An 18290-nucleotide genomic window follows, 5' to 3' on the forward strand; every position below is an offset into this window, starting at 1 on the left:
GGGGAGCACTGAGCATGGAGCCTGACGTCACAACTTACAAGATCATGACCTGAGCAGACAGAAACCAAGAGTCAGAGGCTTAACCGACAGAGCCACCCAGGCACCCCAGTATCTGTGAAGTTTTCACAGCATTACTCCACAGCAATAATTTGCAAACAACTGGGAAACACATGGACATGTATTATTTGGGGGAGAAAAAAAACACTCACTAAGGTCATTTTGACAAGATCTGCCTATCGCTCAGCAGAGAATGGCTAAGCGGATACTCCACTTGACAATATAGGAATGAATGGAACAAATCCTACAGCCCCCACATCGCGTCGGTCTCAGCAAGCTCACGACGCAGGGAGGGGTCTGTATTCGCCCCTGATTGGCTTCCAGCTGTGACTTGAGGTGTGGATCATGACTTTCAAGCAGTCAGGGCCCTGAGTCCCTGAAGGACTACGTGTCTCCGTGCAGTACCTGAGACTGGCTATTTAAAGTTCCCGATTTCCTTACCGAAGAGTGCGGAGGACAGGGCGTTCAGGGGCCTGGGATTTCCAGGCTGCCGAGCCTCGCTCTTCTCTCTGTGAACTAGACTAGTCCGCTAGAACAACTCTCCAGTGTAGATGCTTTAAAGAGATAGTGTTTATTGCTTTGGACCCAGCTTTTAAATATCTTTTAATGCTGTGTTTATATTTCTCAAGATATTCCATAAACTGGTATACAATTTCATCAATTGCAACAACTGGGTCTCACCAGAGTTGTCGGCCCGAACGCGACAGCCGGGAACCTGCACCCTCCCGTTTGCAGCTGGAGCGGTCTGACTGCGCGATGCTTTCAAAGGCAACAGGACAACCAAGTTCACAGGCAAGGGACGGCTAAAGGCTCAGCGCAGGCGTAGTTTACCTTGCAGCGCATTTGCTCTGTGTGCAGCTCTTCATGGTGATCCGGCAGAGGCTGAGAAAGCTTCTTTTTGAATGTTCGTAGCTTCTCCAGAGAATTAGCTATTCCGTTCTCACATCTTTCCCAGTCCTGCAATGGGAGAAGAAAGAAATTCACATTTTTTTTTTAAAGATTTTATTTATTTATTTATTTGAGAAAGAGACAATGAGAGAGACCATGAGCAAGGAGAAGGTCAGAGGAAGAAGCAGACTCCCCATGGAGCTGGGAACCCGATGCAGGACTCGATCCGGGAACTCAGGCATCATGACCTGAGCCGAAGGCAGTTGTCTAACCAACTGAGCCACCCAGGCGTCCCCACTTTTTTTTTTTTTTTTTTTAACTTTGGTAGGAAACTGGAACAAAAGAAAAACCCTCTCTTTAATCCAAGAGAAACAGTTAAGATTCACTGGGGAGTCCACATCCATCGTCATGTAGGCAGCAATAGGAGAGCTGAGTTCTCTGCTCCCTCTATGTGACTTTTAGCAGGTAATACGCTACGCCTCAGTTTTCCCTGCGAAAATGGGCGTACCACAAACTCTATAAAGGCTAGAGGGCTGGAGGAAGCAATGGGTGTGAACACTCAAACACAAGGCCCAGAATATCATCGGTACTCAAAAATGTTATCTGCATTTGGATCAATCTGCAGAGGTAAGAAGTAATCACAATGTTTTGCCTCTTTCCTAACCCCATCCATAAGGTGTCTACCCAACCTCAAATGCTCTGTAAGAGATTTAAAAAAAAAGAGGATACAGAATCTCTTTCAGGATGAAGAGTAGAAATAATATAACCCTGACTCCAATTCAATTCATTATATGAACAGTATGTGGCACATACATTTGATTTGTTACTGAAGCAGAATCCCAAGTACCAAAGGCTGGTACCAGGTGGGTCTCATCTTGAAAGCAGGGACACGTGCATCACACAGGGTTGAGTATACAGCACACAAAACCCGGAACAATCAATAAATGGAAGCAGAGAGATAAGGCAAAATTTTAAAAACAGACATCAAGTATGTCAAATAGTAATGAGAGTTCTGAGGAAGGCTATAGCAGATTAATCGTGGAGAGCATGGCGGTGTGGACTGGTAGATCTCCACAGACTGACAGAGAACACATACATCATGTGGTTGTGTTTTGGACAATGACGCACCAAACTCGTAACTGTGTTTACCCCTGTGGAAAATTAGAGGATTTGGTGGTGGTAGAGGGGAAATTTTGTTTTTCACTCTTCATAGTTTAATTACTACCTGATTTTTTTTTAATCAGACACATGTATTTCTTTTTTAAATAAAAGAAAAAAATGATAGGAACCATCTAATTTTAGCATTAGATCTACAAATTAACTCTTATCTAGTGTCTCAGTGACAATTCAAATCAAATTCATCTCAACAAATCTCCTTAATTTTGCCTATGACCTCCCATTCCTCTCTCCCCACCTTCCCAGTAACCCTTCGCAGTGGCCGCTCCCCACCACTTAAATGAATGAGCTCCAAAGGCAGACAACTAGAACTGCTTTTAGTAGTGAGCCTGGTGCCAAATCATGCCGCGTTTTCCTTCACATTATCTCTTCCGTTGTCACCAGTCCTTTCTTGTCTGGGCTCTTTCTGTCTTCTTTCCTGATGTTTTATTTTTAGCACAAGCCACCCATAGGTGCTATGACCAAAACTTTCTTCTGTCAGAAGTGCTGACTGAAGTGCCTCCCTACTCAAAAGGTCTTCTGGTTTCTAACGGAACTGAGCCTTTGGCCCAAGAGTCTCATTTCTCTTTAAATTCCTTCAGGGAACTTCCTAGAGTGCATAACCACATTCCCTGTTTCCGTGTACCAGAAAAAACACAAACTGTCTGTCTTGGTCAGATGTGCTCCCATTCCCCTTTGTTAAAGTATCTCTGTGTTCCCAGGCTACAAGTAATTCATCAATGCTAAGCACAGTGAGGTCCTCTTACTAAACAGAACAGCATTCTCAATGAAATCATCACACATTCTGAAACCTATCAACATGTCATCAGTGAATGTTCATTGATATAAAACAGAAAAGGTCAGTTTCTTATTTTCCACAACAAAGTTAAGAGGCCATAGTGAAGCAGGTGAACATGAAAGTCACAGAATGAGAATCACTGTATTTTGGCACATGGATTTAGAGCAGTAAATCAGGGGTAAAATTAGATAAGCATTATAGCTATGATGTAAAGATACACTAAAATAAAGAGAGATGACATTCACATTAGAGTTTAGCTTCAGAAATTCCTTCTTAGACAAATGGGTTCTAGTGTATGATTTTAAAATATAACAAACTTTAACAAGAGAAGAAGAAGGATTCCCCTTTCCAAGGATGGCTTAGGTTCCAAAGCCATAACCCAGTCTTTTTATTACATGAGTTACAAGGAAATAACAAAATGTCATGGTCTGCAAACATCTATCAACGTGTATGTTTTACACACCAGTGAAGGGATTGGCAAGAAAAGCAAATGCAGTGACTCAGCCATTTCACCTAATTAAAGTTTTGGGAACGTGTCCAAAAGTCGCATCACAAGTAAAGAAAAATATATGATTAAAATGATCTCTACAGAATGAGTCACAGCATTTTTAATCCTTTCCTGAAAGCATAAAAAGAAGAAAAAAAGAATCAGACATCCTGTATTACTGATGAATTGTGCTGCACGCAAATAATAGTTCTTTAACAAATATTCAGTGGCATTTTTGACTGATTATTTCCTACACAGAAGGTAATATGTTATTAAATAAAATTCAGCAGAATAAACCCAAAGGGTGTGTACTTGAAGCATTATAAAAGCAAAATGTATTCCATCACCTTTAGTTAGGACCTGTGATCCAAAAACATGGCAGGTCAAATTTAATAGATAATTCTGTTGAAGAGTTAGAGACTACCAATGTATATAAAACTTCACCATTTAGCTCTGTTCACTCTTTAATCTGATAATAATATCAACAGTGATAATGACCATCATTTATTGCATGCTCAATCTGCGTAGGTCCTGTGCCATCTGTTTGCTTTCATGATTTCATTAGATCCTCAAGATGATGGCCAAAGGAGGGATAATCGTGCCCACTCTAGAGGGGCAGAAACGGAGGCTCAGATAGGTTGAGTTAACCAGGTTATTTGGTTTATTATGATTTTAACTTGGATAGATCTGACTTCAGAAACCATGCCCTTTTTCCAATGCCTTCTGATTATGTATTGAGTATGGTTACGGAAAGTGAGGGAGAAAGCATCCTGTTGGGGGAGCGGTTGGATAAAGCTACATCTCTCTAGACTGCGGTGTGATTCGGTATGCTCTCTGTTTCCAACTAAAGGCTTATATATACCTCCTGAATTTTATCTCATAGCGATGTGCTTGGAGAAACTAGGATGAAATCAAGAGTGTCCTCTTGGATAGGTTTTTCCCTGCTATAAAATAAGAGATACCAATCTTAAAAACCACTTTAGAGTCTTAGATCAGGGAGTGGAATCTACTCTTTGCATTCCTGTTTGGATTTATAAAATCATCACATGGCTCTTGGCTCGGCACCGACCGACCATTAATCAGAATCCATCACTTGGACAGCCTTATTAGACTTAAAACTACCTCGTTGGGGGATTTTTCTGAAAGACAAATTGCTGAAAATTGGGAAACTTCTCCAGTTCGTGCAAGACAAGACAAAGTCTTAAATAAGACACAGGGCAGGGGATCAAAACACTTCGGGGTAGGACTTAACCATCTTCGCCTTGTCTGGAAAGCTAATAGGAGGGAGCAGCACACTACTTAGGCAGCTTTTGAAATTGCATCACGTCTATAGGAGGAAGGAGCAGAACTTACTTTCAGCAAGAAGGCCAGTTTTTTCTTCTGTTCCTCCAGATGCGTGCTGGCTGATCTCCACTTCTCCTGGATCTCAGTGAGCTCTGCCTGCAAGGCGGCCTCAGCCCCACTGTCGGCTGAGAGCAGGAGCTGCTTCCCCGCCTCCACTGTAAGGATGTAGCTGCCTTGCTGCCGCAGGAACACTTTTTCTTTGAACTGAAAGGAACCACAGCTTTTTACTTTCTCATTCTTTTCTTTACCAGGTCTCCATTACAATGTTTTTAAGTGACCGTACAGTTTTCCATACATTGCCTACCCTCTTTATCCAACATTCATGGAGCTAGCACTTGGTGCGTGAGTGCAGCACTGTATGAACGAATGAGAATTCAACAGGGAGAGGCTTAATTTCTGTCCCCAAGTTAAATACAATCACAGTTCAATATGGGAACCGCTCGAGGAGACGGATGCATAGGGAACACACTGCCCCATGTTTTAAGTTTTATTAGGATCTTTTCATTTCTTCTGCAAAAAAATGTTTGTGATGTTCATTTCATACAAACAACCCTCTTCCAGGAAAGACTAGTGCCCAAATATCTAACCCACATGGACGTAAGACAGGTTTCCTCAAAGGGAAAAGGCTTCATGAGTCTTGGAGCACCTATGAATACAGCAAGACTAAGAAGGACCTGGCATGACGAAGACCAAAAGTCAGAGAAGAGTCCTTCCATGCAGAAGACGGGCAAAGTTACTATATGAGAGCATTAGGATGAATTCAGGACCCTGGTGTAGTTTTCAGGGGCTGGGCATGCGAAAGAGTAGCAGAGAATGATACAATATCACACCTTGCACAGGAATTTTTTTTAATAGTGAAAGTGACTGAGATTCACGGAGAATATCAAGCAGAGAAGTGATGTGTTTGGATTAAAACCCTCTGCAGTAGGGTAGAAAATGGAATGGAAAAGGGCATATATTGGATATACTGAAATAGGTTAGAGAGCTGTTGTCTCTGCAGGTAAGAAACCAAGAGCCCCTCATCTAACATAGTGGCAGTGGGGATGGAAACTGGGAGTTATTAGAAATGGGGAGGGAGAGAACAAGAATAAGGCTCTAGAGCAACTCTGAGGTTCCTAACTGATAGACCAGATAGCTGGTAATGACGTTTCCTCGAATCGGGGACATGGGACATGGGACTGCCAGATGGCTCCTCTGGACCTCACAGGCTCCATGGGAACTCATGGAGTATATTATGCCTGTGTTGCACATATATATTTATAAGTCTAAAACGCAGCTGAATATAATAAGTTAAAAGCTTGGGAGGTAGAGGTGGCTGGAAGATAGCACGTAGGCCCTTCCATGCTGGTAGGAGGCAGATGGAGCTACAGGTGAATGAGGTCTTCTAGGAGAAAGCAGCAGCAAACAATGACCTTGAAAGCAAGAGGCGACATGAAATACATCGGGGACGACTGATCGGAGTGCTGGGAGGGAGCTATCTACGGGACTGGAGGCCCCAGTTCCTAGGCAGATAGAAGGAAGGGGCCAAACCAGGAAGGAACCAGGAGCTCAGACAGGATGGAGACTTTTTATCCTTTCTGGAATACCCAAGTTACACAATTAAATTGCTCCTGGTTATAATCAATGCAAAGTGCTCCCTTCCTGGACATTGCCCTTCCCTCCATGCTGGTTAGTGAACTGCTGAGAGGCACTGGTGTGGACCATGGACGGGGTCTGTGAGAGGCTGGGCCCACCAGACTATCATCATTAAATAAGGCCTTTGTAATGCAATCAGATTGTATGTTCCTGCTGATACTTTGGAACAGTGATCGTCCTCATTCCAATGTCACTCCAGGATCCTTGTGAAGAACTGAAGCGAGAGTAAGGTGTACAGTGGAAACAGACAAGAGGTTTCAGAAGCGTGTGTTTCGCACCTTACCTGCACTTCATCAAAGAGGGTCCTTGCCTGTTGCAGTGGTATTGGGACGCTTCCGAGAGCACTCACAGGAAGATAGGACACTTCAACCAACCATTTACGCAGCTTCTCGGCCATCTCCCTGTAGCGCTGCCACTGGCGAATCTGGCTGTCGATGATACCCCTCCTCTGCTGGGCCCTGCGAATCACTCCCTGCCACTGACTGCTGAGAAGTGTCAATTTCAGGTTGAATTCATCCCTGGTGCAGAAATAATGACACAGGGAGGAAATGCTTTACCCTGGATGCATTTACATATCAGCCATGGATGCGTCCAGTGTACATACACTTGATGATGCTAATAAGCCCTGAGACGTGACTTAAGGCAGAGGCTTTCAAATGTCATGCCATGATCTTTTACCAGGTCTATTTCCAGTAATTTTTTAAATTAATAACTATTAGTTTTTGCAAACAGTTTCATGTCTCAGCACAGGTTAAAGGCGTATCTGCAAGCTCACTAATTATACCCTCCCTGAATGCGAGAGGGGAGGGAGCATAGGGGAGCAGATGCTGTGGGAATGGGTCCAAACCCTAAGTAGTGTATGCAGCGGGTGACAGCATCTTGCGAGTGCTACAGGGGGAGGGAGAAAATGAGGACCACGGCCCTGGGTGGCTCGGGCAGTTAAGCATGTGCCTTTGGCTCAGATCATGATCCCAGAGCCCTGCGTTGGGCTCCCTGCTCAGTGTGGAGTCTGCTTTTCCACCTGCTCTCTCCCCCTTCTTGTGCTCTCAGTCTCGGTCAAATAAGTAAATAAAATTAAAATAAACAAATAAATAAAATATTAAAAAAAAAAGAAAACGAGGACCAAACTTATTTATAAACCTCTCTCTTCAACCACAATTATAAACCAGTTTGGATGAACAACAGTGGATTTTTTCAGCTAGAATCATAAGCCATTCAAATAAAATCCTGTTATTTAAAAACTTTTTTTTTTTAGATTTTTATTTACTTATTTGAGAGAGTGATCACAAGCTGAGGGGTGGGGGAGGGAAGGCAGAGGAGCAGAGGGCTAGGGAGAAGCAGACCACCCACTGAGCTGGGAGCCAGACGAAGGACTCAATTCCAGGACCCTAGGATCATGACCTGAGTGGAAGGCGGACACTTCATCAACTGAGCCACCCAGGTATCCCTAAAAATGTTTTTTAAAACTATATTCATAAGCTCCATATTCCGTCACAATAAACAGCCCTAATCTTTAGCAAATTACTCCACATGTTAATCTAAATCATCCCTTTTACATTTTAAACCCACTTCATTTTGTTCTTAGGAAAATGAAAACTATTTAGTCATCACTGTCTGTATGAAGGTTGTCTGCATACTTAGAGATAGGAAATTGTACTTAAGTGTTCTCAATTTCAGGCTAAATAATCTCAGGTCTTTTAGTTTGTCCTTTCTACCTCTGTGTTTTCTACTTGTAAAAAATGTCAGTAGTTCTTTAGGAAGTTTTGTAGCTCTAGAACTGATGTGTAGTACGTAGCTCTAGAACTAATGTGTAGTTTGTAGCTCTAGAACTGATTTGTCCAGTATCAAATAGAATGAGTTTCTTCGTAAATTACGATGTTATTCACATTTTAATATTAAAGTGTAACATTACTTGTTTTTTCTCTATTGTGTGAGTTTTGCTTTTCTTCCCTAGATACACTATTCTCTCCTCTTGAGGGTGGCTTCAAATCTGAGCTGAAATTACTCTTCTGGACAGCTATACTGCTGACACTTCCTATCACCTAGGCCCACTCTAAATCCTTGGTTTTTGTAACTAAATGTGTTATTGGTGCTTCCGTTTTTGAAAGGAAATTCTGATGTTAATAATCTAATTGCAGTAGAATTAATGTGATGAATTAGGTTCATGAAATTCCCCTAGAAGTTTCAAGCATCTATCGTCTCTGAAGACCTTTCACTACAGGACTTGAGACTGTCTGACAACAGGAAAAGTGCCCCACAGACTGCTCTTCCCATCAGGCCACTATCCAAGATCTCTTAGGAGCTCTTGTCCTCACTTTCTGGAGAGTCCAACTGTCCTAAGCCACCTGCCGGCTCAGGTGAGGAAGTACTCAACACATGACACTGTTCTCATGGCTGAACTTGAACACTAACACACAAAACTTACAAAACTTTTAAGACACAATACATTTGTAATCTGGGGCCTTCATGCTCTAATCTGAATTTTTTTTTCTTCTGCAACTTTCAGAATTATCCTCGGTCCAAACCTCCCATTTTCCCTCTTTGGAGTTTCTCCTTAACTGTTAACATTTACGATTTAATAGATGTTGGTTTGTGCATGGATTTTGAATTTCGTTTTGCCTACTGGCTTTTATAATACTGTACAGAGTTGACCAAAGGAGGATAAAGCAAAGAATACATTAATTGCATTTGAATTTGTTTTATTTTGAAGGTCTTAAATTCTTAGTAAAGCTCACATTTAAGTTTGGCTTACTTTGAATAGAATAAATATGGTACCACATTTTGTTGTTCCAAGCTTAACCGTGAAAATCTTTCATGTTACCTCCAAAGAAATATCGCTTAAAACTGAAATTGCTTCAAAACATTTAAAAAAACCCTGTTAGTGAAAACAGTGATTTATGTTCTTTTTTCTTTTTTTTTTTTTAAATAGTAAGTAAGTTAATTATAATCACAGTTACTGGTCTTTAATATGGGAAAGATGTCCTTATGTAAATATATAAGTATCAATGAGGTTTATACCCCAAATATCACTACATAAAGTAGATGGGATAGACTAGATTTTGTTCCTAGGAAATGTAAATATAGTACAAGATCAGTAATTCACATACTGGAAGTCAAAAGAGGAGCTAGATTACCTCTTCATTTTTAAATAAAGAGGACATCTTCTAAGTAAATGAAGAGGAAGCAGGATTTCAGTGTGTCAGAGTGTCAGCTGATTTAAGGTAGCAACCATTCCCAAACTGGAATTACCCTGGTGTGGAAACCCAGCTGGCTGGTCCTGACTAAAACCCCGAGTGACCTTGGTCCCATCAGTTTGCATTTCCGGGCCTCAAGTTTTCATCTTTAAGTAATAATGATGATCTAGTGATCTCTATGCTCCTTTGAGGAATATAATTTCTGTAACTGTATGAGAGGATTAGAAGCATCTGTTTACAAACCATTGATACATCATTGATACAATTTGTTCTGATCTATTCATTAATTCCAGTCTCCTGCAGAGGTCTGGAGAAGGCTGACTAGGAGATTTCCAATTACTTTATGTCCTTCATGTAATATAATAGCAGTTCTTTAAAAAGATTCAATACTCAGTCGTTTCAACGAGCCTTTTCTCCAATTACTGAGGCTCCATTGCAGTACAATTGCCTTAGGAAGATTAGACATATGCCTTCTAATTTGCTCATTAAAAAGAAAATGACTAATTCACTGAAACCTTTCTTCATAATATCAAAGATCCTACCTGTCATCAACTTGACCTTGTTCTAGAAGATGCTGCCCGTCAATAATGATCGAGTGCAAAATCTGCTGGCGACTGAACATCTCTGCTTGAAACAACTATTATTTGAAAAAAACAGAAAAACATGTTTTTAGAGTTCCCAGTTTTAGGGACCAGTTTCCTAGTAACTTCCACAAAAATTCTGGCTTTAGCAAGGCTTTGAAAGATATTTCCAGTTGTATCTGGATACATGAGAAATCCTGTAGTATAGGAAAATGCATTTTTTTTTACCCTTGTCTCTTTTTAATTTTTGTCCTTTAAGTTTTTTAAATTAACATATAATATATTATTTGTTTCTGCCATACAGGTCAGTGATTCATCAGTCTTACACAATTCATAGTGCTCACCATAGCACATACCCTCCCCAGTGTCCATCACCCAGCCACCCCTTCCCTCTCACCCCCTTCCTCCCCTCCAACAATCCTCAGTTTGTTTCCTGAGATTAAGAGTCTCTTATAGTTTGTCTCCCTCTCTGGTTTTGTCTTGTTTCATTTTTTTCCTCTCTTCCCCTATGACCCTCTGCCTTGTTTCTCAAATTCCACATATCAGTGAGATCGTATGATAATTGTCTTTCTCTGATTGACTTATTCGCTTAGCATAATACCCTCTAGTTCCATCCTTGTTGCAAATGGCAAGATTTCATTTTTTTGATGGCTGAGTAGTATTCCATTGTATATAATAGATTCCACATCTTCTTTATCCATTCATCTGTTGACGGACATCTGGGCTCTTTCCATAGTTTGTCTATTGTGGACATTGCTGCCATAGATACTGGGGTGCGATGACCCTTCGGATCACTACATTTGCATCTTTGGGTTAAATCCCCAGTAGTGCAATTCCTGGGTCATAGGGTAGTTTTATTTTCAACTTTTTAAGGAGCTTCCATATTGTTTTCCAGAGTGGCTGCACCAGCTTGCATTCCCACCAACAGTGTAAGAAGATTTCCCTTCCTCTGCACTCATTGTAGTTTTAATTCATTTTCTTTTATTCCATCTTTAGTCAAACTGATAACACTGGATTTTAAAATACCTTATACATATTTAAAGTCTTTATTGTTAAAATTTAAGCAAAATGCTTTTAATATCATTCTTTTTTAAGCTCGTTTAAGCTTTTCTCTGCTTTTAGGTAAATCCTATTTCTCCATTTGTGTGCATTTCAGAAACACATGGGCCGATGTGCTTACACCAGTAAACAACAAAATTGAGACAAACAGCAAATTAATTAATTTGCTTTTTGTATCTAGTTCTCTCGCTGGTGTTTCTTAAGAAATAATTATAATGCCATTTGATCAAGAGGTACTCTCAGATACATTTGATAGCTCGATTTCCAAGTATAAAATATGGATTTTTTTTTTTAACAGAACGCTCAATTTTCATTTATCAAAGACCTGTGATCAAAGCAAAATCTCTTAAGCAACTAGCTTTGGCAATATTAACGTAGTATGTAACTGAATTTGAAAATTGTCTAACTTTCTGTATTCCTTCCGCACACACCCCTGATTCCCCCCGATGCCCCCATATATAGACTTTTACCACAATTCTAGTAGTATACATTGCAGGATATTGAAGCCTAACACATTTGGAAAACCAACTATGGAAGCAAAGAACTGCACCACATTTTTATAGTTAAGATATGGAAACCTCAAACTTAAGAAAGAAGGCAAAACAGTGCCTGCAACAGAGGAGACTCAGCACAAGAAACAGTGCCCGAACTCCTCCACGTGGCAGTGCCGGACTTTCCCTAAGACTGTTTCATTACCCAAAACCCTACCGGCATACCTTACCTCATGCGCTCTCTGCTGCTCCAAAAGATGCTGATAGTTGCCTGAAATCTCCACTGCTAACTTTTGTTCTGTTTGAACCAGGAATTCCATCCATGTTTCACATTTTTCCAGGAAAGTCTGGTGTTGCAGCAAAAATGACTGCAACTTACTGATAAAACGAAGGAAAAAGAACACGATTATGGTGTTATTTGTTAGTTCTTACCCTGTCAATATATAAAATTAGATTAGAAAATATCCTCTGTCTCCGATTCTAACTGGACCACCACAAAGATTTCAATGTCAGGTAGCAAATGTTTAAAAAAGAATAAAAGTTTAAAATGATAGGTTTTCTCCTGAGTTTCGGCACAAAAAACAACAACAACCCCCCCCAAAATAAAATGGTAGGTTTTCAGTTTGATAAAATTATGTATGTACCTTTAATATAGTCTTATGTAAAAAAGAGTTACTTCTTTTTTGCTAAAACAATATTTCATGCGTCAAGCATGGGAAACCACTTCACAATCTGAGTTCACCATTTCTAGTTCAAATTTTGTGAGGGTCATTGGAAAGACCTGGAATTTATCAGTACGCACAAGCCACGCACTTCTATCTACTGGTATATCAGAGTGGCCCAAACATCTCTTGGTTACTCCACCTGAATCTTTCCGTGGTCTGAGAGGAGATCAGAGACCAGTGTCGGTTCAGACTCTGCATCCTTTTGATTTCTTTATCATTCAGCGGTAGCCTGTACCCAAGCTCATTCAGACGGTCTAGGTCAGGGGCCAGGCTGCTGAATTGTAGCATCTGCCCCTGGAAACAAGATTTAAAAGCCAGTTTAGCACTATGGTCAGAAAAGGCAGAGTTCATTCAAACTTCACAGTGACCTACTGATTTCAGGAAGAAGCAGGTCTTTGGTCTCCCTGCATTTCTGGGCCATTGACTTGTCATCTCCAGAACTGCCAGTAAAGAAGAGTGGCGTCTCCTGACCCATTTCCCCTGCTGCTACAGCTCCTCATGCCCTCCCACTGAACGTTTAGTAGTTCGCATGAATCACTTACTTGCTGATGGATGAAAATTATGCTGATGACTGAAAAGGCATATTTCTGACCCTTTATATTCCATCTGTCTAGGCTATTCTGCTCCTTTATTATCTATTACCAATAAGAATATTTATAATGGTAACCATTATGAGAGTAACAGCTAACATTTCTTGAGCACTTACCATGAATCAAATAATAGCATGAGAGCTTTACAGGTAATAACTCATTTTATTTGCAAAATAATCCCCTAAGGTAAGTACCATGAGTATTCTGACTTATTCTGACTTAATGATGAGGCTCAGAAATGGTTCATAAATTGCTCACAGCCACCCAGCCAGTACATGGTAGAGCTGGGTAAGTAAGAGCCACTGAGTACTTGCTAGATGGACTGAGATCCCCTTTGAGCTTTGAAGGCACACCCAATATCCTAACAGCTTCAGTTTTAGGTCGTTGGCCCCAACCCTGAAGTTGGTGAGACGCAACTAACAAAGCATTCTATGCTCTCAGGGCTCCTCCCTCTCCTCAAACACAGGACAAAACGGTCTTTTCTGGTATATGTGTGAGCACCTGTAACTCCATCTAGGAATACAGGAAGAGGTAAATGGGAGGACACCCTTGGCTGTATGCATTTTCTCTTCACATGCTCTGAAACAGGCTCATTCCCCTAAAGACAGAATAAATCTTTCCAACTGTTGAAGTCAAAAGCATAACAATTAGATGGCAGAATTGTCATGGGTAGATATCAGCAGTGAATGAAACTGACAGGCAGTGGTCCTTCTCATGGGGCTTACAGACAGAAGATACTATGCCGCTAATACTAATCCATGAGAGTCGTCTCCTAATCATATGAATGTCATTAAAATGGTATGTAAAAAATTTTGAAGAAAAAAAATAGTGTGCTATCAAAGTGTTACATGGGGGAGCTTCAAGAAAAGAGGAAGCTTTCTTCAGAGAATGACATTGAACAAAATGAACAAAAATTCATTGCTTTTGGTGGGAAGGGAGCTGACAAATTCCAGAAAGAGGTGACGTTATGCGCGCAAAGGCTAGGAAGTGCGGTGGCAGACACTGAGATGACCAGTGGGGAAGACGAGACCCTTTGGAAGATGGAAGCCAGGTCTACTGGGGGGTGAGGATCCACACTGGTCTCTACCCTGAGAGCAGTGGGAAACTGTGGAAGGTCTGAAGCAGAGGAATGATACGATAAAACTGGTGTCTATTGTTATCATTTTACTTACTGAATGTTTAAAACAGTTCATAATTAAGTAAAACCCTTTAAAAGAAAAAGATCATTCTGGCAGCTGTGGGTTGGAGGCGTTGGGGTCGCCACAGAGAGGACCCTAGAGGCTGTTGCCAGGGTCCGAGACATTGGGGGCTTGTCTAGGAATGGATGAGGGTAGAGATGGAAATGGGAAGTTCGAGGGGATCCACTGGGCCGGGGAAGGGACGAGAGGTGGGAGGGAGGAGTGAGCTAGGATTGCCCCTGGCTGGCTCTCATCACGGAGCATGAAATCAGTGTGTGCACACTGCAGGAAAACAGAGCTGGCAAGGGGTTCTTTGTGAGCTCAAAAAAAAAAAAAGGAGGTCTAATGTGAGGAGTTGTGAGTATTCCTTAAGACTTTGAGGACAAGAGACAGAAGATCGGGGCCTAGGATTTGAAGGTACTTACCTTAAGTTCTTCCATCCTTTCCTGGATGGTTGAGAGATCAGATGAGTGGCTAGGGTCCTGCCCCTGTAATATTTCTTCAGCTTCTACTATCCAGGCCTCCAACACTTCTAAGCTCTTGGTAAAGGTTTCATAGTCAAGAACTCCAGTCTTTATTTTTTCCACAAAAGAAAATTGGTATTTAGATATCTAATGAAAGGGCAATTGGATATTGAAATTATTTTTCATATTTTTGTGTCGTTTCCATCCTCAAGATGCCATAAGGCTACATGATTTAACTTTTCTTCTCTTCATTCATGTAATTTTTTGAAAACTTAGAATTACTCCTACATACTGTTTATGAATTGATCAATTATTTTTAAAATATACTACCAAACAGAAAAATACTCTTATTCTTGGCAAAAACTTGTTATATAAATATGAATGTCAACACTAAAGCCACTTGGTATTTATTCGTTGGACGTATTTTACCCAGTACCATAGAAAGAAGCATTGCTTTTAGGGGCAAAATTACATTGTCAAGAACAGTGCAAGACTCACACCTTCCCTTTTCCCCACTGGAACTTCCAAGTTCGTTTGCTTTTTAATTCTTTGGTCTTGAATAAGGCATTGTCTCAATGATGAGAAAACTTTCTTGTCCTGTGGTTAGGCTCAGATGTTACAGAAAGCCAATTGACAACACATGTGGAATATGAGGTCGGTAACATACCTGTAACATAGTCTGCTGCTTGCAAAGAGCCTGCTCTAGGGCACACAGATGTTGACTCAAAGACAGCTGATCGGACTGAATGGCTGATGCCGCTGAAGCATCCACTTGCTGCTTGAGCTGCTCTCCTAGCTCATGCAGAACAAATAGGGAATCCTTCACTACCCCCAGTTCTTTGAGGAGATCCTACAGATGATGAAAATAGGCCCATTATGAAACAACGTGGTAAGGGCACTCCTTAAACTGATAATCAGCAAAGGGCCACGCATCTGGAAACACTCAATTCTTACTTGTCAAATTATTACACTAAATACACTTCACCTGCAAAAAATAATGAGGGATTAAATCTGATTTTTCAAAATGGATGTGTGTTAACATTTTTAGACATACACGGACTATTCTATAATAAAAGCCACATAGGTTCATTGTAGGACACTAGGACACGGGGGTTGGGGGAAGCGCAGGGAAACATACATAAGAAGACACATCCATAAGAAGAGCCAATAACCGGAAGCATTTGGGCATGTTTTTCCTCTCTTTTCATGTAGTTGATATCAAATCAAAATCAAAAACACAGCGCTACATTTTGCCTTCTCCTGTCGGATTCTGCACACACAGTGGCTGAGTTTGCCAATAGCATCTTCCACATGCATGGTTGCATTATAATGGTTACAACAGACCCTCTTGTCTCAGGGGAGCCTGGAACCCCAGCGATGGCCCTGGTGGGCAGGGACAGAAGCAGACGGCATCTCCACCCTTTTCCCTGGCTTCTCTTGCCTCCACTTTTAGTGGGACACTCTTAAATGCTCAAAATTTAAGCCAGTGGAAATTCTGCTTCTGGTTTCCATCTACCACTAAGAGATGACAAATGACTGGTTCTTCTACCTGTTGCTGGTGCTCCACCAGACATGGTGGAAAGAGTGGAGCCTGCTCTAGCTAGACAGCGACGCCTATGACAGGGAGAAAAACAAACAGAAGGAAGCTTTGACCTTGACACAGATCTTAGAACAATTTAGAGAAATAATTTGGAGTACTACCCCCTAAAATAGGTGTGATGTATCAACTCAGGAGGAGTGAAAATTAAAAATGACAAACACTGTAAGGATAAACTATGTGGAAGGAGGAGAAAAAAGCCTTTAGTTATCTTTAGTATTAAACATTAGCCTTAAAGTGATTATTTAGGACTTGTGTGAAGGTATTAGAATAGGTCGAAATTTTTTTTTAAAGACTTTATTTATTTATTTGACAGAGTGGGAGAGATGGCAAGTAGGCAGAGAGGCAGGCAGAGAGAGAGAGAGGGGGAAGCAGGCTCCCTGCTGAGCAGAGAGCCTGATACGGGGCTCGATCCCAGGACCCCTGGGTCATGACCTGAGCTGCAGGCAGAGACTTAACCACTGAGCCACCCGGGCGCCCCAAATAGGTTGAAATTTATGTGCTTTTTATAACCTGCTTAATTCTAATAAACTGATTTGGGAAAGTTTACAAGAAGCTCTTTGGAACGAGTTCATTAAAATAAAGACAAATAAGGACAAGCAGAAGAACCACGTAATGGGTGAAATAAGAAACTTTCTGAAAACCTAAAGTAGGTTATTGGCAACTTCAGTGAAAAAAAAGAAATATGAAAAAGCTATTAAAAAGAGGCATACCAGTAAATCAGGAGAGAAAGACTTCTTTCCACCATTAAATTCTTAGAAGAAATAATTATGTCGATGCTTACATAAGAAATAATGGACCTAACTAGGTAATACCTTTCATGGTGGATTTTTAAAAGATAAAACATTACTCTCCAAACGCTCTTATGCCTTAACTGGCAAATGTGTAAAAACAACCAACCTAAATCTTCACAAGGATGGCGTGCCATTAGGAAAGATGGGAAAACAGCTCATCTGTGAAAATGAAACGGGGGGAGGGACCTCTTAAATCACATACATGTGCAACTGGGTTCTGAAGCCCCAGCAGGCTCTTTGGTACTTAAAACCGTTTTTGGATAGCTGTCCCACATACTGAGGCATACCAGAAGCTTGCACACATCAGCCCTGGCCTTGCTAAACTTGAGATGGCTGAGCATGGCATCGGGGGAGAACACCAGTGTCGTCTAACATACATTGCAATCTTCAATCCACGTCGCAACCTCGTCATCAGCAATGTCCTTGTTGGTGGCCGCCTTCAGGAGCTCATTGGTTCGGTCGTCCTGCTGCTGCACCGCCGAGGCACACTGCTTGGAGTAGTCCTTGTACCTCTGCCAAAGCTGAAGTAGGGCTTTGCTGGCGTGTAGCTGCTCAGCGATCTCTTCCAGCAAGTTATTCCATCTGGAAACAATAGCCAACACTCACGGGCAGATTAGCACCTCTTACCAAATGCTGTTATTTGCTCTTTTATTTTTCACGATCCTGCTTCATGTGAATATGGGAATAATTCAGAGAGGTCTCATTTCTATTTGACACAATGCCCACTCACAGTTCAAGGGCAGATAATAGAAATGAGGTAATCTTTGGGTATACAGCAGTTTTCATCTATTTCTAAGTCTCTTCACTACATTTAGTTACCTTCAATTCATTTGTGAAAATTGAAACATGAGCAGAATAGAATGTCTAAAGCTCAAATTCAAAATGCCGGCAAGTTTTAATTCTATTGCTATTTGTCATAAGGCTATGATATAAATAATGCATAACAGTGCAAAATTAGCATGTTCCATACCTCATATTGACATCTTTTAATGTATTGGTAAGAGTTTCTGTCACAGGTGGGTGACACTCTTTTAACAGTTGGTTGGTGACAGAGCCAAACCTCTGTAAGTTCTTTTCCTGTTTTTCCAGATCATCTTGAAGATTCTGCCCCAAAATTGAAAAAAAAAAAAGTGCCACAGATGACATGACAGGATGTAAATTCTAATAATCATTTAAAAGTAACTTATAGCTGTTTCTATAAATATGTACATATAAATACATAAACCATGATTTTGTTCTGATGCTTTGTAAA

At 41.0% G+C, this 18290-nt stretch overlaps 1 protein-coding gene across 1 annotated transcript in view; it reads right to left on the reverse strand.

Annotated features, from left to right (window-relative positions):
• Nucleotides 1-18290, reverse strand: part of SYNE1 (spectrin repeat containing nuclear envelope protein 1) — a 472480-nt gene that overhangs the window by 73283 nt on the left and 380907 nt on the right. Inside the window, 10 exon segments of the mRNA XM_047733936.1 lie at nucleotides 889-1014; nucleotides 4740-4934; nucleotides 6649-6883; nucleotides 10102-10196; nucleotides 11921-12068; nucleotides 12555-12709; nucleotides 14609-14755; nucleotides 15315-15497; nucleotides 17416-17620; nucleotides 18009-18142. Coding sequence (XP_047589892.1) covers nucleotides 889-1014; nucleotides 4740-4934; nucleotides 6649-6883; nucleotides 10102-10196; nucleotides 11921-12068; nucleotides 12555-12709; nucleotides 14609-14755; nucleotides 15315-15497; nucleotides 17416-17620; nucleotides 18009-18142 — 1623 coding nt within the window.

Source organism: Lutra lutra, chromosome 6 (assembly GCF_902655055.1).
Source record: "Lutra lutra chromosome 6, mLutLut1.2, whole genome shotgun sequence".
NCBI classification, from domain to species: domain Eukaryota; kingdom Metazoa; phylum Chordata; class Mammalia; order Carnivora; family Mustelidae; genus Lutra; species Lutra lutra.